Genomic DNA, 24,484 nt, shown 5'->3' with positions numbered 1-24,484 from the left:
AATCAAATCCTGCCAAGGACGGAATCCAGAGCACCCTGAAAATCAACTTAGCTTTCTGCACAGTCCCAGTTACATTGGGCCAAGATCCCAGGTGTCTCATTCCTTATGTCTGGCCGCTGTTCCTACAGCACAGTCCATTTTCCATGCTCTTTCTCACTCTGTAACCACTACAGCTGCTGTCTGGAAAGCACTGACAGTAGAGCTGGGAAGCTACAAGCCATGAAGATTTCAAAACTTTTCTTAAATCCTGGCATTCTGAGACCATATGCCTGACTAACCAAGAGAAGAACTCACCCATGACTGAGGAGACTCAACCTCACTCACTTCTCACCTTTGATAAGATTTCTGTCCTGTTCACATTAGTATCAAACCCATAACACTTGAATATTATTGTATGAATCGCCTCTAAAAATACCCAAGTTGAAACCATCACCAAGAAAAACCCCAGAAAGACAGACAGAATTGGCTACTAATTCTCAAGACCAGTCTACAAATCTTTAAAAACAACTGTGGGCAGAAGGGCTGCCACTCCGCCCATAGCAACATGAATCTCTCCTCTACAATAAAAATGAAGATCTAAATTTCAATGTATTTTGTCTCCCCAAGAACACTGAAGAACTTAATTACTTGTTGCAAACAAACCACTTTCTACAGACACATAGCCATTTTGAATGGACAAAGATGATTACAAACTCATCATGAAGGAAAAGAACAAATTCCTTTTGATGGGAGGAAAAAAAAGGCACAAAAGGAGGCAGCATCCAGAAGGCTGAGCCACAAAGCAACACAAAAAGACAGGACAACAGTTGTACCCACAAACATACACATGTGCATGTGCTGGCCAGAGCAAGTTTCTAATCCTGGAACAAAATGTCTAATTTAGACCATGTAGAGGAAAACCAGGAACACACAAGGACGCGAATCCCACAAGGATACGTGACACATTACACATACACATCTATTTTCTATGACAGCAAATGACTTCAAAGTCAAAATAACTGTTTGTATTCGTTTCTGCCAGGGCAAGCAGCTTGGCAATTCAGTATTTATCAAAAAAGTAATTGTTGTCATATCATATAGGCAAGTAATGAAATGACCACAGCATGGTAATAGTAGGGCCCAACTGGACTGGTTAGTAAAAATACAGAGAAATTGAATTCTGCACTTTGGCAAGAGCCGTTCTCTTTCTTCCTTGTATTTGTAGAATGTGAAATTTCAGATATACAAGGAAAAAAGAAATATACACGAAACAATGAAATACTGGAATGTGCAGTTTCTCCAAGGACAAATTATAAAAATACGTCCATGTAAGGCCCAGCACAATGTCTGGAGTCAAATAGTCTGAAAAGTCACTAAAAGAAACATCAAGGCCTTATGGTCAAGCAAACTTACATCAAATATACAAAACCTTGACATTTGTTAGGTGAAGGCCAAGGTTTTTTTCTAAAGAGTTAAAGAAACTATGGGAAATATTTACTTTTTCACATACCTAAAGCAATTTGAAATTATGTCTTTTTATATATCTTTTCCTTCAGTAATCCAGTATTACTGTTGATGTCTGCATGTGTCCAAATACTATTCCACGTACAGAAGAGCAGAAGATAAAAAAAGCACAGTAATTCAGGCTATAGGTATATTTAATAATTTTTTTCTTTTAATTTCCACTGGAAAGATTAGTGTGTTTTCTGAAGTATACACTTATGATCAAATTTGACAAAGAAAAAAAACAAAACCAGACCTTCAATACTGCAGCTGTAATTGTGTATTTGGAGTCTTAGCCAGTTAGATGTCTAAATATGTGCATCTTCTGAACACGTAGTAAATTGCAATTATATACAAAACTGTATTTGCAGAGGGTGGGCTTTGGACCCTTTCAGAAATTCTGGCCTTGAGTCAGAAAATTTTCAAAGTAAACCATGTATTTTGCCAAAATGCCTCACAATTTCATTCTAACATGCTAAGAAAACAGTGACCCAAAACTGCAAGGAACAAAAAACTTCCTAAAGACAGACACACATGAAATGGTAAGAGGAAATTTATACTTACAAGGGAAATACCAATTATTCCATAACCTCATACATTAAATTCTGAGAGATAAAAGTAAAGGAATTAGTGTGGGTTTTTTTACCAAAGTAAAATGGGTCATTACCTTAAAGTATTTTTATCCTGCTTTTTCTGTATAATGCAGCTTATGTGCTAGAAATGAAGGAAATGACAGAGGTTCACAAAACCTGCTCTACCGTTTTTCTAAACCTGCATATATGATGCTTTCATTTTTTTTGTAACAGAAGTAAAATGCTAAGAATACTTCTTTTTGTGAAAAACAATTATGTGGCAATAATTTGGAAACTTATTAATGTATACTGAGTAGAAAACTGGACTGAATATTTGCTCAGGTCTAATTCAATCCCCGTTCACATTAAGTGTAACTTCCAGAAAACTTATTAGGAACATAATAGGATCCATATATAGCTTTCAGTTAATAAACAAGAAAGAGGCATCTGAAGGACTACTACAGTGCATTACACTACACTTGAAAATATTTATCTGTTTTCTGGCTCAAGGAAAAAGAAAGCCAAATCCTCAAATCAAAATGACACTTGTAATCCAGTGCAAGTACATTTTACCTGCATGTATATCCACTACAAGTTGTATTTATTACTTTATTGCAGTACAAATGAGATGGCCTCACAGGATAAAAGAGAAATCAATATGATGGGCACAGTACAGATTGGAGTAGACCAGTTTATGGAGAAATCACAGTTTGAAAGTCTCTGATGATCACTGCAATGGAAAACACGATGAATGGGGAAAGAAATGGGGGAGCAAATATAATTCATGTTATCAATGTATGTGTGGGTGTACTACGATGTATAGTGGTTTTAAAACCAAGCTCATCAACTTTATCATGTGACTTGGCTATGAGCAGTACCAATTGTACATAACCAAATGTCTCAGTACTGCGATCTCCTCAAAGGTGAGGAACCACCTGTCTGTCAAACTGTCGGTTCCCCAAGCACTAAAGTCACAGGAACAGCAGCACAGAAGCAGGACTCTGAATCCAGCAAAGAACCCATTAGAGTAGATTAATGAGATACATACCTGTTTTAGTTTCCACCTCCCCATTTAGAGAGAGAATTATTGGCTTTGGGGATGGGTAGAAAGGTATTTTTCACATTTACATTATGTTTGAAATATATTTTGAGGGACATCGCTACATTCACACTTAGAGAAATGTAAGGGTATATTTTACTATTCCTTTCCCTGTAAGATTTATGTATATTTGGAAGTGTTATCAATAACAACCTGGAAAAATACAAAACCACACACGCTTCATGTATGGCAGTAAGGCTGTGCTTGTAATGAGGCAAGAATGTTTGTTTTTCAGAGTCTGGTTCAAGATGACTTCAGCTCCATAACTACAAGTAAGTGCTTGCAGTGTTCCACTTTAATTACTGCATATTGTCATAGTTGCAAATAGTGAGAAAATGTAATCAGTAGTTCAGTTTCTGACTTAGTGCCTAGTCTGATAGAACACTCAAAACCACTGAAGACATGAACTTCCATTTCTGCACACTGAAAATGCAGAACACACTGATGAACTACCTCTCTGACCTCCCTCCCAAAGATACTGGATACAGTGGATGTTATAAAGTGAGACAGATGTGTACTATAGGATGGTAGCAACAACTTTTCCCACCTGATTTTCTGATTTTAAAACCTGCTAAAATACACTCATACAGTACTACATAAGCAGCACACAACAAAAGCATCGACAGGAGATCTTACAGGACATTTAGAGGAACAGAAGTAAAATCCCAGCCTTAGAGAAGACATCAGTTTTGTCTCAAATACCAACACTGGATTATAAAGAATCTTATAATTAGATCCTGAACTGATTCAAGCTTTATGCCACTTTCTCAGTTTCACTAGAAAAGCTCATTAAAACAAGACAACTAAAATCAAGACAAAGACATACTAAAAGCGGAAGCTTAAATGTCAAGCTCTGACTCTGAGTAAGGAAGTGTCCAGTGTTGGAATCACTGAAATGATGCACACAGTTAAAAGACAGACCTGTGCAGGATGAGGGCACAAGTCTATAGCTACACACCCAAATAACTAGTACCTTTTCCTCAAGTATAAAGAACCTAGAAGCACAGCCTGAACTCAATGCCTGGTCAGAGAAGACACTCTTAAGAATAGAGTTGTTATATGTATGCACTGGAAGCTGCCAGGCGCTAAGCCCTTTAAAAAAATTGGATTTATCCATCATCTGAAATGAATTTTTCAATCTTAAAATAGGTATCTAATTATACATTTCATCCTTTTTATATATGTATATATTTGAGCCATAGAAACTAGGAATAGATCTGCTTTTAGAAGCCTTAATAAAATTTTACATGTATGTGTGGAATAGGGATATTTGTAGTTGGCACTAAACCATAACCATATGGCCAGAATAATCAGTAACATACAAGTCCTTATGCTAGTTATCCTCTAAAAGTCTATAGGTAATTTTATCACTAGGTGGTGAGAAACGAATGCATTTATCTCGCAGTCGTGAAGCTGAGGTCCTTTGGTTAGCTAGCCTGAGACTGAATTACAAATTTAGTCAACAGCATCTAGGCCAATACTGTAATGTCAGTGTAGGCTTATATCTCAGGTTTTATGTTTTTCAATGAATTTGGATCTCTCATGTTGATAAGGATTAAGACAAAAACAAATTTATCTCATTCAAGTTTCACAATAGATGAACAGAACACAGAACTAGAAGGGAAATGGAGGTAAACAGTCCAGCACCTTCACCCTCACGCCAAAATGCCTCTTGGCTAACATTAAACAAACATTATTCTTTAACACCTTCTAGGATGGAAAATTTCAAGCCTTCCCCAGATGGTCTGTTTTCCTAGGTGTATTGTCCTTGTTACATTTGTTAGACAAACAAACAAACAAACAAACATTACCTGCATTTTCACAGGTGATGAAACAGTGACAAGATAGTGACGTGAATTGCTTGACGTCACACATAAGAATGGCAGATACAGGAATCTAACACCTTATTCTTAAACTATCTTATTGTATCACACTGTACGCCACGATCTTCATCCTTAAACATCCTAAAGTCCCCTGCATATTATGGGTTGCTCGTACCCATTACTATTTTACAGTCATCTTTGGAGTGTAACATAGCAAGTGTTTAAAAGCAGTTCAGTGCTGCTTTGTGTACAGAAGAAAAAGATAATTCTGTGGAATCTGGAGGGAAACAAAACATACGTAGGAAAACATAACTACTCCAGTACGGAATTTAATTGGAACAGTAGAGATGACCAACAATCTTTAAAGTTACAGTACTCTAGTTAATCTAAAGGATTAAAAAAAACCAGTAATCTGAAAGATAGTTCTCCAAGTGCTCTTAACACAATGTATGTTGAGATAATTGGCACCAACTCAGAAAATACTATTGCCTGTTGAAGTGCCACCACAGTTGCTTCAATATCTGCAGCATTCTTGGATTTTCATGAAAAGTAAAGAGGCTCTATTCTGTTTAGCTTGTAATACACATCTAGCCTACATCCAAAAGTGGGATAAGAGTAGCTTTACTGCTTTAACACATTTAGCATGTAGTCTAGGCAACATTAAAGAAAACAAACTATAAATAAAGAGGTACATAAATTCTTAAACTAGAGCTGGAGGGGAAAGAAGAGATGGGACTTGCCTTCAAGATGCTACTCCCTCTCTCTCCTATTTCAAGAGATTAATAAAGATATTACAAGGAAGGGAAGCAAGGGAAAGGGAGAAGTTTGCAAGACAAAGGAAGGAAATTAAGTACCTGTAACTTGTCAGAGACAAAGCAGAAAGTTTGTGTGCACATGCGAACAGGTTATGCTGTTAGCACATTCCAGTGATAAGTTATATACATCAAGACTATAAAAAGTATGTGGAAAAGACAAAAGCCTATTAGATCCCAGGAGCGAAAGGTAGAAGTTGATTGTGGGGTTTTCTCCCCGAGGGCGAGCAGAGTGTCAACAGTCTTTCGAATGTGACGAATATCCGACTGCAGGATGTCATACGGAGAGCAGAGGTCAGCCTATCCCGAAGGGCAGCCATTAGAACAGAAAAAAACAGTGCATAAAATTAAAAAGACAAAAATAGAAAGATATTGATAAATTATCACAATAGTCTAGCATAAACATGTAGGAATAGTTTCTTCCTAGCATTGCCTTAGTCACTAGACATCCAGGATTTCTTTTATCTCCTCTCAATACTGAGGCTATCATATAGTATCAAAATGTTAAGGTAGAAGGGTTCAGGCCTTCAAATCCTGCCAAAATTATGCCCAGATTCACAAGGGTGAGGAGGTGCGTTTGATCCACTTATTACAGTGAGATCTGCACACCTTTGTCCATCTGGGCATTATTCAAATGCTGAAATGGAACCAGTTGTAAAAATCTAACTTAAATAATAGCAAACAGTGGGTTAGAAAGCTGTTAAAAGCACAAGCAGCAGCAATATGAAGACTCAAGAAAAAGTACTTTAAGAAATTGTTAGAAGTATGCAAAATCCTCTAACATAATAAACTAAAACTTGGTATTCGAATACCATCTTAAATGATACTCTGGGATGGAAACTGAAAACGTCAACGTAGCACTAACTATACTTCATTTTAATGAAGTTTCTAAACTGAATAATTTGACACTAAATTCCTTAAGTAGCATTTTAAGTTATCAGCAGGTTGGATTCCCAGATGTTTTTTTGAAAAGTATCAATGATTACACGTAGCAATTCAGCTATACAAAATGAAGTGCAAAAAGTAATAATAATATCAATACACACACAATATTTAACATTAAAATCAAACCAAACAACAACCAGCACTTTCAAAATGCACTCTAAGATATACCATTTTACATCGCAAATGAGGCCTTACTATCAACAAAGATGGTGAATACTTACTGAATGAAATTATATTGAAGAAAGAAAGAGATCCCCTGTTTCATAGCGTTTCATGGGAACACTATGTTTCTTTAGTAGCTTATCAGTTTGACAACACACCCAATAAAAACAGGGAAGTTCAGATGCCTGGTTTCTATTAGTGCAAATTTTCAAGGTCTAGTTGGCAATAAATTAAAATATTTAAAAGGCCCTTCTATCCTGAAAAGTGACTCAGGAATCTGCAAGTCAGAACTGGCATTCATACACAATGAAAAAACCAGAAGTGACAGGTCTTTTCCCTTTTTTTTCTCACCATGACTGGTTCTGGCTTTAACAGGAGTTAAAAGCTTCAAAATTCAAATTTTGTTTTTCTTACTTATGCAAGCAGATACACAGAGGGGGAAAAGCACCCTGCCTAGCAATGACATTGCTATTTTTACAGTCATTTTGCAGAATTTTTTCAACTCAAAATTCCAGTGCGATAATAAACTTCAATGCAATTGTATTTGGCTTTTTCTGAAAGGATGAAAACTCACAGATAGAACAAACACGCTGATCTTGTTTAAAAATGGGAGAGGACTAGTACTGTATTTGAGAACCCCTACATCCACAAACTGCTTATCAGAGAAACTAGCTTCAGGGCAAACAAACTACTCCTGACTCTCAACTATAATATATTGCACTTTTACCAAAACCACCAATCAACCCAGCAAATTCTGCATTAATTTTAAAATAGCATACAAGACTCAATTCCTACTTGTTGCAAATATATCCCCAAAATAAATATGACACATTGAACTTAAAAGTTCTGACAATTTCTTTTTTGTTGTAAAAAACAAACCCAAAAACAACCCAACATCCTCTACCAACTAAAAAACCAACAGTCCCTACTGCAGTCAAATGGAGAAGGCAGTAATTTCAGAGTGAGAGAATGAGAGTTGGTAACAGGTTGAATTTTTATAGAAGCTGAAGAACTTGTTAACGAGATATTAACATACTAAGCAGTATACAGAAGCCAAAGCATACAAAACCAGCCAACACATGCAGAAGAAACTTCCTACGGGAACTGCCATTCGGTGCTTTAGTGAAATTCAGCAAAACCTGGGGAAGCCTCAGAAATGTCTGATCATTTTTGCTTATTTCTGTGTGTTCTGTGACAATGGATAGTTTGGTGTTACATTCACACCTTAAGGAAAATGTTTATATTGTATGTATTTTAAAACTTCTGTAATATAACTCCAGATTAAAAACAAAAATACAGCTTTTCAGTAACAGTGAACATCTTTCCATTGAAGTTATTTTATGGATGCTGTGAAATTAAAATACCAAACTAAAACATGACCTCATGAAATACTGAAAAGCACATGACCCCCACTGAAAGTCTTGATGACAATCAACCAACCACCCATCTGTCACAAGCACTGCCCTTCTCATTTAGGAGACTGAAATTATTATAGGTAAGAACTAAAAAGATACATACACTTAATTATTACATTTATGGACTGACTTTTTATGTCCATAAAACAGCACGATCAAATCATACAGATGCTAAAATCATGCAGGCAGAGTAAAACACAGTAAGACAGAAGTGGAATGGCAAAAGCATAACCAGCTTTTGGTGTGCACAAGCCACCCTAATTCTGCATGCTCCTCCAGTGACTGTGGGAAAAGACAGCATTTTGAAACTAACCTCCTCAAATTTCTACTCTGGTAAAAAAGTCAAGAGTAAGTTTGCAGAAGTGCATTAAAGAATGAAGTCTGTAGTGCATATGCTCAAACACAAATGAAAGAAACCTCAGAATTATCCTTTCAGTGCTCTAACTGAAAACAAACGGAACCACTTAACTCCATACTGTAGGCCAAATAGTGTGCATTACCGAGTCCAGCACGAAAGGGTGGAGAAAGAAGTCATACCTGATAAAACTTACTGCAACTTCATGGATGTCTCATGATGAAACTATGGAGAAGTAACTGATTATGTGAATTGATCAGAAAACAGGCATAAGTGGTAATGAAAATATACCTTGCATTAAACTGAGAAACATGATTACCAGTTGAACAACAGGTGGATAGAAGATAAAACACTTAACACTCTCTGCTTGGTTGCTTCTTTTACTTTGTTCTGCCAGTTTTAGCATACCAAAGTCCTTTTTTTCCTGTTTTACTTATTTATCAATTCCTACACTAACACAAATCAGACTGATTTTACAGTAATTCTGACTGACATTGCAACATAGTGTACCTAGTTTTCAGGAGCAGGTGAGACGCAGTGATAGCTCCTGTTTGCAGGACTTGGAAGTCACAAGAAGGGGCACAGCCAAGCCTTTTGTAATATGAATCTTCATATGATGACTTGAGATCCAAAAAAGCCATTTCTTACCATCACACTCCTTTCTGTTCAGTATGTGTACACCAAGTAGCTGACTGAAAATTTGAGAGATGTGGCAGAAGTCTCTCATTCCCATTTGAGAAATAACTTGCCCCATTAAATCATGCTGCACCAGTACTGTTATGCTGGAACACAGAAGCTCAATAAACCTACTGTAACAACCAGCTGTGGATGATATTGTTTTATCACTACCTTTTATCAACAGAAATTGCCATTCTAGTATTTTTTTTGATAAAATGCTTAGAAGGTTCTATTTTGAATATGCCATATTTGATCATAATTGAGAACTAGAAGAAATGCAGACCAAAACTCGTAACTTTTGCCTTTCCAATAACATACTGCATTTACAGCTGCATTTTGGTTTAAATCTCACTTGTAATAAAGTATCATTCAGCCCACCACAAATCAGTTGTATCTTCCTTTTGACAGGAATATTTAACATTACTGAAATGCATAATAAAAAATGCTCTGTAATGTGGATTGCCAAGAATAACAGCTACCAAGTATGAAAGCTAAAGCTTTAAGTTATTGACTTGCAGGTTAAAATGGGAAAGTCTACTTTTTTGCTACTAGTATGAATACGGATTCTAATGTGGCAACTGACAAGTTGAAGAAATGCATATGAATATTCTTGACGTTATTTACATATACTGTTGCTGGGTTTATGAAAGAGCAGTCAAAACCAAAATACTTCCATAACTTTACATATATGTGATAAAAAGGATCAGGGGAGTCTGAGTTATTAATACCTCTGGGACAAGATGTCACTTAGGAAGAGTAAAACTGCATTAGAACTGGTACATTTGATGGTTTGGAGGCCACACTTACAAAGGGAAGTAAATCAAAATAGTAGCTCTATTTTTTAAACCCAGAAAGAGTGAGAGGGTGAGTGCAATATAGGTGGACTGGGTAACTATTATATAGGTGGTGTCAGTAGCAGGTTCATGTGACGTTAACAACCTACTCCAGTGAATGGCACCATTCAAGTACTGCTTGTCATTCTGAAAAATGCAGTAGGACAGGCACCCTCCATTTACCACACATTTACTGCCACTTGCTTCAATCTGTATCACCCAAAAGGTAGTAGTGTTTGTCATTCTATTGCTATTGCAGAGAAGACTATGCAATTTGACAGTTTTAATTAACAGTGTAAAATGAAGTCATCCTTTCGAAGTGACAAAAATTGTACCTTTTCTGTCAGATACCTCCTGAGGGGCACGGCAGACATTTTATGAATCTTGAAGCTTTCAGATGCTTACCTGCCACCATTCCTTTTTCACAACAAACAAAAACTTCTTTGGGTCTCAAAAAAAATTATCATTTACAAAGATCTCTGATTAGGCTCCACAGGAAAAGTTAGTGTCCAGTTTTGCCACAAGCTGACTGTCCTACAATTCTCATACTTTTGATAACCTGCTGGTGTAGTAAGAGCCTTGCTATTTAGTTTCTTATTAAAAGGTCAGAATCATTTTGCATATGACCCAGCACAGCCCTTCTGCATGTGATCAGGAGCATTATATGGCAATTTCAACATGTCACCCTTTGTACCCAAATTCTCATCTGGCAGGTAATGGCTTTCAGAATCATCTATGTATCAGGTCATTAGAAAGAGATGCTCATATTCCTGAATTTTGTATGTGTGATTCTTTAACAACTCCCCATACTTCTTATGACACATTTGGATATAGATGCCAATTGCATTTTTTTTTTTTTTTTTTACACTTGGAAGAATTTTCCCAGGATCATTCTGGGGAAAGCAATTTTGACCCTAGAATTGAATGGTGAAAGCCACAGAAGTAAGAAACCATGCACATCAGCACATCACAGTAATTACTTAGCTATTTTCTTGGTTTCATTTTACACGATTTGACAGGATATAATTCTCAACCTGTCGAGTTCAGGAAACACCAAGTACTCCATTCCATTCCATAAATAACTGAAACCAAAGCAACAGGAACTATGAAAATTTTAAATGCTTTAAAAAAAAAAACCAAAGCAAAACCCAAACCCATGCAGCAGAATTTCAAGTTAATTCTCAGGAACTAAGCATGGACATAAGTATCACAGAAAAGCTTAATACCTATGGGTATTGGGATCCAGAAGCGGAACCTATTACTTTCCCGTAAGATGCTTAGGGAATAATTCCCTGCGTTCCTTTACTGGTTTGTCCAGAGACAGTTAGGCTATGTACAACTCACCGATCCGAAGCAACATTAAACACACCATCTGCAGTTCTTTAAAAACTTTGACAATTTACAGCCAAACTTGCTATCATACCACTTTGTATTCCTAACACTCGTCCCTCCAACACATAGCAAAATTCTGTCATCTACCAGCTAGCTCACAACATGAAGGATTTTCACAATATATAGCAAACATACACGTTTGCAAAGTACCAACAGCTAATCAAAAAGAACATCCTCAGAGTACTTCAAACCTATCATAACTTTACAAGCCATTCATTTAATGTTTAAGTGAATGCATTTTTGCCCTCAAGGGAAGTTAATGCTTCAGAAGTGTAATTAGTTTATAAGTCAGATCTGGTCTTGTGCTTAAGGCTCTATGCAACTTGGCAACAAGTATACTTTAATAAAATTAAAATAAAATCCTAAAAAAATCTATACTAATTTCAGTGGAAGCATTAAAGATGAAAGATAATAAGCATATAAAAATGTCTATTCTCAGAAAACAAAAAGCGATTTTTCCAGAAAGCTGACTGGTAGAAATCAAAAATAAAAACCACTTGGAGCAAAGTGGTAGAAATCAAAAATAAAAACCACTTGGAGCAAAGTGGTTTTATTTATATATAAATATATTATTTATATATAAAATATATTATTTATATAAAAAATAAATTATTTATATATAAAATATAACTTAAATATAAAGCTAACTTACCCTTCTTAAACACAGCGCTGCAAGGATCTTTGTAAATATTTCTATTCTATTTCCATTTCTGAAAGATCTCTTGACAACAATAAAAATAGTTCTTGGCTTTTTCTTTCCCAATAGACTATACCCAGAAAAGCCTAACTTGTAGGCTATTCACTGAATAATTTATGATGCCTCAGAAGACAATGAATTTTGGGGCAGTTTAACAAACACTCCATGTCTACAAGCCCACAGCATAGAGATTTCGATCACCTTTGAAGTAAAATTTTCCCCTTAACATGAAATCATTCTAACATAATAAATTACACAATTACAAAGACTAAATCAACCATTACAACTTAGAAGTTAGCCCCTTACACTGAATTCTCAAATTAAATTTACGAAGAACCCTTCACTGGAGCTGTAAGATAAAGTCTCCCCCTCAAAATCCCTACAAATAGCAAAAATGATGTTACTTCTGCCATCTTCCAAATCAAGTGCTAAAATATAACTTAAATATAAAGAACTCAAAGAGGAATTCTTTCCCAATGTGAAATCTTGGCATTACCATCTGCTCCCAAGGGGGCGGTGGGGGAGATACACACAAGATACCCTTTTGTTTCAGCATTCTTGAAACACAGACTAAAAAGAACTCAGTCTTCATTATTCTGTCATATGTAGGCAACAGCGAAAATACATCATGCAGTTTTCATGTATTCAGATTAAAAAGACCTTGTATAACAGTTTTACCGTCTTTTGAAGATGATGTATTTGAAATTAACTTTTACTTAATAGGCACTTCTAGCCCATAAGGAAGTCTTTGAACTATTCGTGATGCAACTCCAGAATTCAATAGTTACGGTATTTTTCCTTATTAATATGAGAATAAATTATATGATAATGCTGCCATTCTTAAATGAAAAGCAGAAAACATCAAGCACTGCAACTCCCGTTTCCAACTTCTGAAACACTTACATCCACATCATAGAATCTTACTCCTATATACTTTCCATACTTAACACACAGACAATGGTTTTCTTCACATCACTGCAGCAGAGCTTCAGTACAAGAGATGAGCGTGTTATTAGTCACTTTTCCAATGCATACAATAGAGTACTTAATATTGTAAAAAAAGGAAAGTCAATAATTAAAAAGAACGAAGCCCATATTCTAAAAGCACCAGGTAAAAATGCAGTTATGTTGTATAAGAAACAAAATCAGTTAACTTTTGCCTAATTACATATTACCTCATTAATTACCTTTTCCATGGCAAAGATAAGGAGGGGAAAACACTGAATTACTAATTTAAGAAACAAGTTACAATTTTTAAGTACTATGACATGAGCCATTTAAATGCACTCAAGTAGGATTAAATCAAATTATTCAGATCAATTTTTTAAATTATATGTCTTTATTGCTGAAAAACTGTAGTTCATAAAGTTATCCTTCAGCTTTAAAGTAATTCATGTGGTTTGCATTTTCGATCATCTAGAAATGACAGACTTAAATTACCTCTGGTATTCCCAGTTTTCTACATGCATCCAGAAAGTTTTCCACGTTTCTCCTGCATTTGGCCATGCTAAGTTTAGGCTGTAAAAGCAAGAAAAAATAAGTTTATGGCAAAAGAAGTCAAAAACATTCATTCAGTCAATTCACCTATTGCATTATTCTTGTACTGATCAGAACATGAATTTCCATATTTCTTCTTAAAACAATGCATAAAATTCTGCTCCAACTTGTTTTTCTACTACTGTAAAAACATCATGCCTACAAACACAATCTGAGTACACAAGTTGTGGATACGATGTGCTTTTACTTAGTTGTTAAAATCACCAGCATGTTTAGATCACAAGCTAGACATGAACAAGATCCTACCTGTTCATATCTAGCTTGTGAGGTTCTCAAGCTTTCCTCTTAGGATGACTTGTGATAGACAACATTGATTTTCTGGACAGCAAGTAAACCGACGAAGGATTTCAACATACATTATGGAGAAGAGACTTAACTGTAATTAACAGGCTCTTTTTAAATTTTTTTTATGTACTCACAAACGTATACACAATTTTAATGTCTCTGAAGAAGAAATCTCCTATTACCGCACAATATCATGTACTTTCATAATTTGTCTCACTCATGACTATTCACTAAATACTTACAGAAATATCATGCTACTAAAAACCCACCAAAACCAACACACTATTTCTCTTTTTCAGTGCAAGATGTGAAACAATGGTAATTCCTGAATATCCGCTTAAACCAAGAATTCACTATAGTAGCAGGGATTTTAAAGAACTAATTTTCTAGGCTAAAGTAATTTGAAGGATGTTTCAAGAAAGAGAACACCATCAATATAAAGTTGAAACAAAATGAAAATGGATTTTAAATATTTGCTTTTTGCTATAGGAAACATCACAAGGTGTTTATAAACAAACAAACAAAAAAAAAATCCACAACAAAACTTAAGGTTTTGCCCCAAAAATTCAACTTTGCATATTTTAGCAATGTCGTAAATTTACCAAGCACAGAAGTAAGTTAAAATCAAGGAACAGCAAAAGAAACTTCATTAGACTATCTGAGAAAATGTCTTTTTCTTAACATCTGTCTTCTTGGAAGTTCTTATAGATTGTTCCAAAATCCACATGCTATTCTCAGAATCGAGTATCAGGCTCCACATGGCAAATTTTTACCAACGTGTACATTCAAAAAGAAAAGGTGGATAGTCTAAAAATGTACAAAACCTCTTCAGAACCAGACTGGTATCAGAAATCTGGAACAAGGATATGTCCAAGAAAAAGACATCAATAAACAGAGAAAACACTAAGAAAATTAAGTTTTGAGAAATGAACACACATAGATTACATTGAAGCACTTATATCATGAAATAACCAGGTCCATAGGTTTGGCAAGCCAATATTAAATCACTACAGTGCATCTTTCTATTCCGTTCTGTTTGGAGGTAAAAAGAATAATTTCTACATTTAACCCAATAGGAAAAACATGCTAATAAGTTCTGTAGGTGCTTTAGTAATGCGACATCTGCTAAGCCAAATATTATTTAAGTTAACCTCATATTTTTTCAATTTACAAAGGGCTAATTTCCTTTTAAAAAGGGTCTCCCAGACATGTTGCCCCTAACAGCAAAGAACATTCACTGAACAGCAGACTGGTTTATATAACCAAATATAATTTGGAAATAAACCAGTAATTTTTAAACATTTCCTCTCTCCCTCCCCCCCGAACGCAACAAGAAACATCTAACTTACTACTGCTGGTGAAGGTACATGAATACTTGCTACAGACCGAGGACGAACATGATTTACTAAATGGCAGAGAACTACACCATCCATCAGAGCAGACCCCAGGTCTTCAGGCAAACAAATCTTTAGCCTTGTTTCAATGTTCTGCAAACGAAGAACACAAGCACACTTTAATACAGAAATGATTGAAGGGGAAAAAAGAAAGGGAATATATATCCTCATCTTCTCATATGCTGTAGACAGCCAATTTTGGGGTTTTGGTTCACTGAGAAACATACTTCCTTTATATAACTAATTCTTTAAAAAACAAACCCCAACCTCCACTACCGTATGTTTGTCACTGAATTATGTAAATGGCTTTAAAAGAATTAAAGATTTCAAATGCTGCTTTCATAATACGCATTTATTTTTATACACACATATAAAAATACATAAGCACGCAATTAGCCACGTGATTGTGCTACATGTGGCTCTTTCTTTTCACCATTCCCTCAAGTCTTCTACTTATCCATCTCAAATTTTCTTTATCATCAGCACTTTGAATCAGAACCACGTTGTGCTAAGCACTGTACAAGCAGAGAGTAAACAGCAATCTTTTCCTACTAGCCTAAAAATTACTTAGGAAGCATTAGAGTGATCAGAAACACAGGTAAGGTAAGGTAAAACATTCAGATTTAAAAGAGAAATTCTGGGTACTTGTTAAGCAAAACTGAAGTCTCACTCAAAAGAATTTGATATTGCAAAATAAAATGCTCTAAAAATATTCCAGGAAAAAAACCTATAAGAAGATTGTTATATATGATGAGTTTCCTAAATTGTGCTCCAATCTTGAACCATTCCAACACTATACTTTGAGATAACTCTTAGTTTAACTTTCAGGAAATAATTACTTCCATTATCTTAAAATAGATATTTCTTTTTCCTAGTTGAACCTCCTTAATGTCTGTACTCTCTATTAATACACTACCTCAATCTATGCTGGGTGTTTTAGACAAAAATAGATTCTTCTCTTTAGAATCAAAGGAGAGTGTAGGTCGAAAGGCATTTCTGAAGGTAACCTGGTTTAACAAATTTGAACTGAGATCAGAGCTTTGGCTAGTTAAGCTCTGGATATCTGCAAGGAAGGAGATCCTACATCATCTCCTGGCAACCTTGTTCAGTGTTTCACCAACCTTATTGCAAAAAATTTTCTCCTTATAGCTACTTGTAATTTATTTCTCTGTAATTTCTGCCACTACCTCTCATTCTCTGACTGTGCATCTTTCAAAAGCCTGACTTTATTTTCTCTATTACTACCTGAGAGGCAGCTGAACACAGTCATGTGATATTCTAAGCACTCTCTTCTCCAAGCTAAAGAAATTCAGCTCTTAACTTCTTCCTTATACATCCTTTACTTGTGTGCCCTCACCATGAAGTAACCTTCACTGAACTCACTCTGGGGCTTCATTACATTTTCCCAGACTTTCTCTCACTAGACACCCCAGTCAAGTACTCACCTGTATGGTCTCACAAGTGCCAAACAGGAGAGTGCATCATATGCACTAATACAATGTTTTGTTTTCACCTTGGATTAATTTGTAGATTACATAACATTTTTGGTATATGAGATGTACAGAATGAATACATTTTGAGACTTATTTCCAAATTTGTTACAAACAGGTTTATATAAATTAATGAATTAAAAATTCCTTCTCTTAATACACTGATTTGCTTGTTGGGAGACTACATGGTATTGATCAGGGTGCACCTTTTTCTCTTTTTTTTTTAGTGAGCACAGCATACCTTCAACACTAGATCAATGCCATTTCCTGTCAGAGTTCATGGTCTGAGACTACATTTAATTAAAATTGAAGACTTTAAGTGGATCAATTCTCTTTCAATTCTGTCACCATTGAAGAACTGCTCTCTTTTTCAGAAATCATCCACACTACAGCAGCAGCCAATTTATTCCACTTAGCATGTTAAAACCATTAAATGTTTATCCTTTAAGTGACAAAAATCAAACAGTATTTCTTGCTAGACTGTTGCTCAAGTGTAAGTGGCAAATCACTCTCAAGACAACAGCTGTCTGAAGTGACCATGGATGTATACAAAATCAAATGGAGGAAAAATAAGTATGCCTCTGAAGCAAGAAGTTGTATGAAGTGGAGCAATTTCTGTAAAAGCACACCATTCTAAAGAAAAGGGGGAAATGTATGGAAGAAACCCCAATGTCCTCACAATATGCAGCTCACTTGAAGAGGTTGCGCTGAAGGCAACTGCATTTTGATTTCTAAATAAGGAACCCAAGTACTGTAATAGTTGTTCCTTCTTGTTTAGTGCCCACTTGGTTAAGGCTGCAGGTTCTGTGGAGTCTCGCTATGTTTTAATATATTATGAAACATTTCAAAAGCAAAATATACTAACAAGTACGTTTATTCATTAAGTATGAACTTAATAACTTTTATGTTCTGGGCTATTTTCTTGTACAGTACATAATAAGATGGTCTGGAGGTTACTTCCCTCACTGTAGGATCCGGAATATCAGAGTAAACTTTAGTAATTAAAAAAATCTGTCTAGCTTCTGTCACCAGTCCTTGACTGGTAATAAAGCTTCTCATAAGAGACAACAGAACTTTCATTTCAGGACACAATGCTTCAGGGTAAGGGGCAAAGGATAGTGCATGGAGCGGAAGATCAATAACATATTAAACCAGTGTTACTGGTAATAGCTAATACTAATAGAGTGTAGAGAGATCTTATTAAGTCCCCATGATCATGGTGGATAACCTTGTTCTACTTTTCACTGTGAGGATTAACTGATTTACTGCCCAAGGCAGTAACTTTGAGGACATTATTTTTAGGAACTGTTACTTGGGGACTTGCTACATACTTGTGGTAACTCTTAAAAGAAATATAAAAAGCTGCATCGATGCTGCTGACTAGACTATGCTCAGAAGAACTACCTCTTAGTGCAGTTTATTACTGATACTACCATTTTCTTCTCCATTACCGAGAAGTCTGTCTCATCTAATTCCTGCATCTCGTCCTGCAGAAGTAATGTTGTCTCATTTAACCTTTTTAATATTCTTGTACTTAGACAACTTTCCCAAAGAAAAATTAAAAATATATTCCATTGACACAAATTAATTCTACCAACACTCACATACCTCACGTAGCTGTTCCACAAGCTCTCTCTCTTCTCTCATCTGTTCCATTTTCCTTCGAATTGTAAATTGTGGGTCTATTGATTCCAAATTTCTCTGTGGTCTTAAGAACACTATGATTTAAAAAAAGACAGATTTTAGTGTAAAAACAAACACCTGGATTTATTAATTTCTAAATGAATCAAAACCCTTAAGCGCTGCCTCCAGTAAAAACTCAGGAGGACAGGAAAACCTGATCTTGGATTACAATCATAAATGGATATTTTTTGGATATTGCTCTCAATGGCATCCTGTACCACCAATGGAGTGGATCATTTTCCAACCACAATCCTAATCTCAACAAACAAGTTTTGTCAGATGATTAAGCACTGACACTGTTCCTTAGAGATTCTGATCTGTACAAAACTTTGTATCTAACATGGCAGGAACGCCTCTTCTTCTTCTGTGTAGAGCCCCCTCCTACAAGATGCTGAATTGTGTAACAAGCATCTTCCTACACACGACAAACTGCTTACTAGATAAGGTTATACTAAACCAAAAAAAAAAAAAAACCAAAACCAACCCCACCCGCCAAACAAAAACTAATGTAAGCAGGCTTAGCCATTGAGTAAGTCTACCCACATTAAAAAGTTGTATTGCAAACATAGCATTGCACAAACTCTTCACAGTAGTCCCTCCCACCAATCTTGTCATCTGTATCACTTTGCCCACATATAGTTCCTTGAAATAATTACATGAAATCTCTGCATATATGCACCTCTACGTTTCCTTTTTATGTGATCAATGACTGTTTTGAATGGTTCGGAAGAACAAGATGATGGACGCTCAGAATGCAACTGTCACCTGTTTGCCAGTCAAATTATAGGCCAACCTGATTATTATGGAAAATGATACTGCTTAAAACAAAGAAGTGTTTTGCATTATTTACTTTCCCACCTCTCTCCTGAATGTGACATGAAACCCTAAATACCAATTAGTGGTGTGGAAAGCACAAAGCCTAGAAACCTCTGTTTTTAAATACAGCTACTGCTCAGTCTGGATTTTGTTAACGTAAGGCCATTAAAGAAAGAGAGGATAATTTATGGGTCAATAAGTAGCAGGATAGAAAAGAGGAGCCTTTTGCTTCCTAAACGGCACATCAGAGAACTGAAAGTGTATGAATTGCCAATAGCATCTACTAGAGGAGTAATACCAGATTACTTACATTTGACTGTAAGAAAGTTACACATAGGTGTAATCACAGTAATTCTGATGTTCCATCAAAAACTGTGGCACATCAGTAATTTTATTTTGATTTGGGCTGAATTTTAAAAATCTGTCCTCAACAGATCTAACAAAATAAAACACTGAACACTTGGTAGAAGGATGTCATCTATATTCTGACAAAAAGTACACTGTTAATTAAGTCCCCAAATCAGTTCAGTGTCAACATACAAAATTGTGCCCTCTGACATTTAGGACAAAGTTTCTGCATGAGAAATACTTTGAAATCTCAGACAAGGCTGTTCACCAGGAATCTCACCCAGCTGTACGCAGGTTGATTAAGTAACGAAATTAATAATCTAAGCTACTTCTTGAGCCAAAGGTACAGACAGACACTACCTATGGCAGTTCAGCCACCAGGCACTAGTTCTTTCCCTTATTTACTAAAAAAGGAGCTTAAGGCAACAAACTCCTTACATATCCTTAGGCTACTTATCTGAGGCTACACAGGGCTAGTACATGGATACTCAGAACTGGCCTACACACATAGATACTCTTAATGTTGTTGCTTCCTGGTACAGTCTTGGCTGGTGCAAATCCACCTCTCTTCTAAGTCTAGGAATAGCTCAAGGAATAGAACAGGCAACAGACATTCCCCAAAGGTAGCTTAAATGCAACTATCCTGTTTTGAAATGTAAAAGTGCTTAGGTATGGATTTGCAACACTCTGGGCCAATTAGCCCCAGTGCCAGAGAAGGGTCTCTGTTCCATTTTACTTCCTGCCATAGCAATATACACCTTAGTAACAAACAGCCTCAGGTAACAAACTCTAAACAGAAAGGCAACGGGCCTGATTAAAAGCCGTTTTCTGTTGTAACAGCCCAGGGTAATAAACACTACTATTTGAATTTGGCTTAAGGTTTGAATGACATGAAGACATCTATCCGTTCCAAGTGCACAAGCACACACTAGTCTACAGCTTGTTTCATTTAGAAGAGTAAAACAGTAACAAATCTAAATTAACACAGATCAAATTGTGCACTGATAGAAGCACCTCTAGCTTTCCCTGTTACAATATTCATCAGCAAAATGCCAAGTTAGCTTCATACGATCATGAACTAAATTCATTTTTTCAACTTATCGTTATCACAATTCTTATATTCCTTACTCATTTCCTTTATGGAGCTGATTCCTCACATATGCTGTCTTTTATGGTTTTATAATCAAGAACACTGTGGCAATCACAAGTACTGTCAACTAATGAACTGAACTAAGAATATGGGTGGTCTAAATGTTGGCATTTATCATTCAAGACTTGTGGTTTTGGTTTCAATCTGATGCTTTTGACACTTTCACAGCCTTCAAATATCTAACACCCTTCTAATTTAAAGCAACTGGAAGAACAACGGCTCCATTAAAAAAAAAAAATACATCTGCCTATCAAATATTTATAAACAGTTTAATTGCCTAGGTTCTGTTTCTTCCATCTAAGTACTATATGCAGCATAAGACCCTCGTAGCACAAAGAGAGCCAGTTTTGCATATTGGTGCCATGATTCAATGGCAATTGAATAACGCCAATAATCTTACGCTCTAGAGAAAAACAAAATAAAAGCAGGAGTAACGAAGTCCACTAATACACCTGGCCTTTACTATGCACAGATTTCTTCTGGACAGAAATCACCATTTTTGCTTAGCTGATTGTTTCAGCTTTGTTTCTTCATGGATTCCTTTTCTAATTAAGTTAGTTATGCACCTGCATCAATAATGGCAGGAGCAGGATATTTTCATCAACAGTCAGTATCTATCAAAAAAAAAAAAAGGCAGAAAACCAGTAGCAAAAATATTTGCTGTTTGAATACAACTTTTATAAACCCTTGAAAGTAAAGCAGGTAAATAAACCTATATTGGAAATAGTTCTTGGAGTGGACATCATGGAAAAAGCCGTTTTGCTGGACTTGAAAACACTGACACTTCACTCATTTACTTTTGACACTACATATTCTACAGTAAATTAACATGCATCCTTTAAGGTATGTAGTCTTACAGATGTCCTCTCAAGAATACTGTCCACCCTTAGCCACATAGGACATTTGCCACATATTCAGGTTTCCAAAAACCACAAAACTAAGTAAATTACATACGGAACACCTACCATTGTCACTGTCTCCTTCAGATGGGATACTGTAGCTAAAGTTGTCCCATGTTTGTGCCTGTGTAAGTGTGTTGAAGGAGATAGGAGGAAGACTGAGGGATGGGTCTTCTGGAGGGGAGTGATAGCCAGTCCAGCCATGGACCGGAGTGGGAATAAAAGGGGGCAGCAGTATTTCATATGGCATTAGGATTGTATGGTAATGACAAAGATGTAATTCAAAGGTGATTAATATAAAATGCATAATTTTTGAGAAAAGAATGAAAGATGGTGCAGAATAAAAAGAACGAGAAATTATTTGTTAGTACTTGCAAATCATACGTTATATGTGCAGTTAAGGCTGTTAAGCTCAGCGAGATCATCGTAACCATAGCACTTCACACAACTTGTTTACAACAAGTGATAGGAAAATGTACCCATAGATTTTACAGTATAGCCTGACAAAGACCTTGACTCTGTGATTCAGAAGGTAAATATATCAGCTGTGAAGTTTCAGCAGTTCAAAATTCAGAGAATAATAATTTTGGTATTTTTTGTAACTACATAAGAAGACCACTTCCTCCCCCAAAGAAAAACAACACATCCATATGAAAATATCACATTGCAGCTTTCTAGCGATTTTGGTAAGTAGCATCTCCATTAGCCCTTGGATTCTCATTCTGTTGAAATATATTCTGTGAGTACATGTACTATAGATGTTTTCCTTTTGTTATAATTCACTTTATAGTACATGCAGCACTACTATTATTTCTTGCTGACTCCCACAGCAGTTAAGTCCAAACCTACAAAAGCCGAGCACCCTAGGAAATTTCTGGTGGTCCACAACTTTTACAAACTTTGAGGGACAAGAACATACATACAACATCTCCAAAGGCTGATCCTGAGTTTGCACCAGAAGCCTTGGCAAACCTGCACTGTAGACAGTCTTCTTACACACACAAATCCAGTAATGATCCAACTGGGCTCCCAAATGAATGCAAAATTTACATTTCCACAGAAGCTGCAAGAGTCTGGAGACTACTCAGATGACTGTAAGCGCATGTCATGCCTACAGTTCATGACCACCCATCAACTCACCACAGAGCTAAACTTGTACAGCAGTATGCTTCCTATTCTCCATCCATTCTGCCTTTTCCCCTTCAAGCAGTCTTGACAACAGCTCTTATTTATTCCTCAAATCCTTCAGCAGAGACTTTTATTCCTTCCTCATCACACCTACTCTGCAGTCCTGTCTCCTGTCTTGACTGTGGCAAGGATTTCTGCCCAAGTTTTCCTCAAACCTCCATTCTACAGTATTTCAGAACTGGACACTGACCACCTCCCTTGTTTCTCTTCATTTTTCAAAGCTTCCCACTGGTTTCCTATTTTCTGACATTTAATAATAATTTAAGATAATTTAAGTATCTCCTCCTTTGCCCTTCACAATTATGTCACTCCTTAATGAACTTTTCCTATATCAGATCACAACATTTCTTACCAATTCTGCCACAAAAATTATGAACTCTCTCACTTCTTGGTTTCTTATATATATTTCCATGTTTTCTCTACTGAATACCACACACAAGCAACATTCATGCTCCTCAAATGAAACTGGAGATTATGAACTACCCCTACTCTAAATGCTAAACCATAACCCTAAATCAATTTAAAATTACTGTGAAGATCAGAAAGCAGCTAAAACAATTTAATATTAGAAGAAAATCCAAGGTAAAGTTTCAATAAGCACAGAAAGTCCCTATTTTATACCATTTCAAAGAATTATGAAGAACTTAATAACATAGACTTTCTCCTTCCCACAATTCTGCAATCTGTATTAACATGATAATTCAGATAGTGCTGTATAAAACTTCACCTTAAACTTCTCTTCATGTTCAGCTGTTCAAGAGCTCACTCTCTTTTGCCATGCCTTTTTTCAAAGCCAGTGTACTGCTTCTGGCTATTAGGACATCAGATTAGCTGAACCTGAGAGTCAGCACAACTGCAACTCTAAGCGGACTCAACACTGAGTAACAGAATACAGATTTATGGCAAATGATATAACAGTCTTCAACTACAGTGGCAGTTAGGAGTCTCATTATTTTCCAAAGTACATGGATAATGCAGTTAGGGAAGAAAACAAATGGAAGAAACAAATACCCAGAGATTAGAAAAACTCTAATTAGCACTCAAAAGAGGGAAAAATACTGTCGAGTTCTAATGATCATTATGTGTTCCAGCCAACTTGAAAGACAGTCAGGCAAGCACGTCCACTGACACTAACATTATGCTTTCAAATCTTCTACAAGTTACCAAAAATGAAGACACTGGATTCACAAGCAAGATTATGCTAAGTAAACAGTTGCAAAGGAACAACTTTTCACTTCACAGTAGGAACTGCTTCACGATTTGAGTTTTGTCAATGTTTCTTTTAGTCTCTGAAGGTATAATTTTTTGTTTTGCCTGTGTTGCTCTTACCTTGTGTTACCTTGTTATTCTTAGGTGTTACCAAAATAATTTTAGTACTACTTTTAGAGTAATTCTAGGGTGGGAGAAGG

General features: G+C 36.0%; 1 protein-coding gene across 11 annotated transcripts in view; it reads right to left on the bottom strand.

Moving 5' to 3' along the window:
- The window catches only part of LRCH1 (leucine rich repeats and calponin homology domain containing 1), a 120,819-nt gene that overhangs the window by 5,441 nt on the left and 90,894 nt on the right, over positions 1 to 24,484 (bottom strand). For 4 of the 11 annotated variants that reach the window (XR_003990295.1, XR_003990298.1, XR_003990297.1 and 1 more), the window contains 5 exons: positions 21,954 to 22,061; positions 18,600 to 18,709; positions 15,457 to 15,594; positions 13,706 to 13,783; positions 5,831 to 6,088 (listed from right to left, as the gene is read on the bottom strand). Coding sequence is in view for 4 of the 11 variants with exons in the window: in XM_030477696.1 (XP_030333556.1) it covers positions 13,706 to 13,783; positions 15,457 to 15,594; positions 18,600 to 18,709; positions 21,954 to 22,061 (434 nt within the window). In the remaining 7 variants the exon portion in view is untranslated. The remainder of the gene's footprint in view (positions 1 to 5,830; positions 6,089 to 13,705; positions 13,784 to 15,456; positions 15,595 to 18,599; positions 18,710 to 21,953; positions 22,062 to 24,484) is intronic. The other 7 variants (XR_003990299.1, XR_003990301.1, XM_030477696.1 and 4 more) reach the window with 5 other exon arrangements.

Source organism: Strigops habroptila, chromosome 2 (assembly GCF_004027225.2).
Source record: "Strigops habroptila isolate Jane chromosome 2, bStrHab1.2.pri, whole genome shotgun sequence".
Taxonomy (NCBI): Eukaryota; Metazoa; Chordata; class Aves; order Psittaciformes; family Psittacidae; genus Strigops; species Strigops habroptila.
Note: the sequence above shows the minus strand (reverse complement) of the source record. Positions and strands in the feature narration are given on the sequence as shown.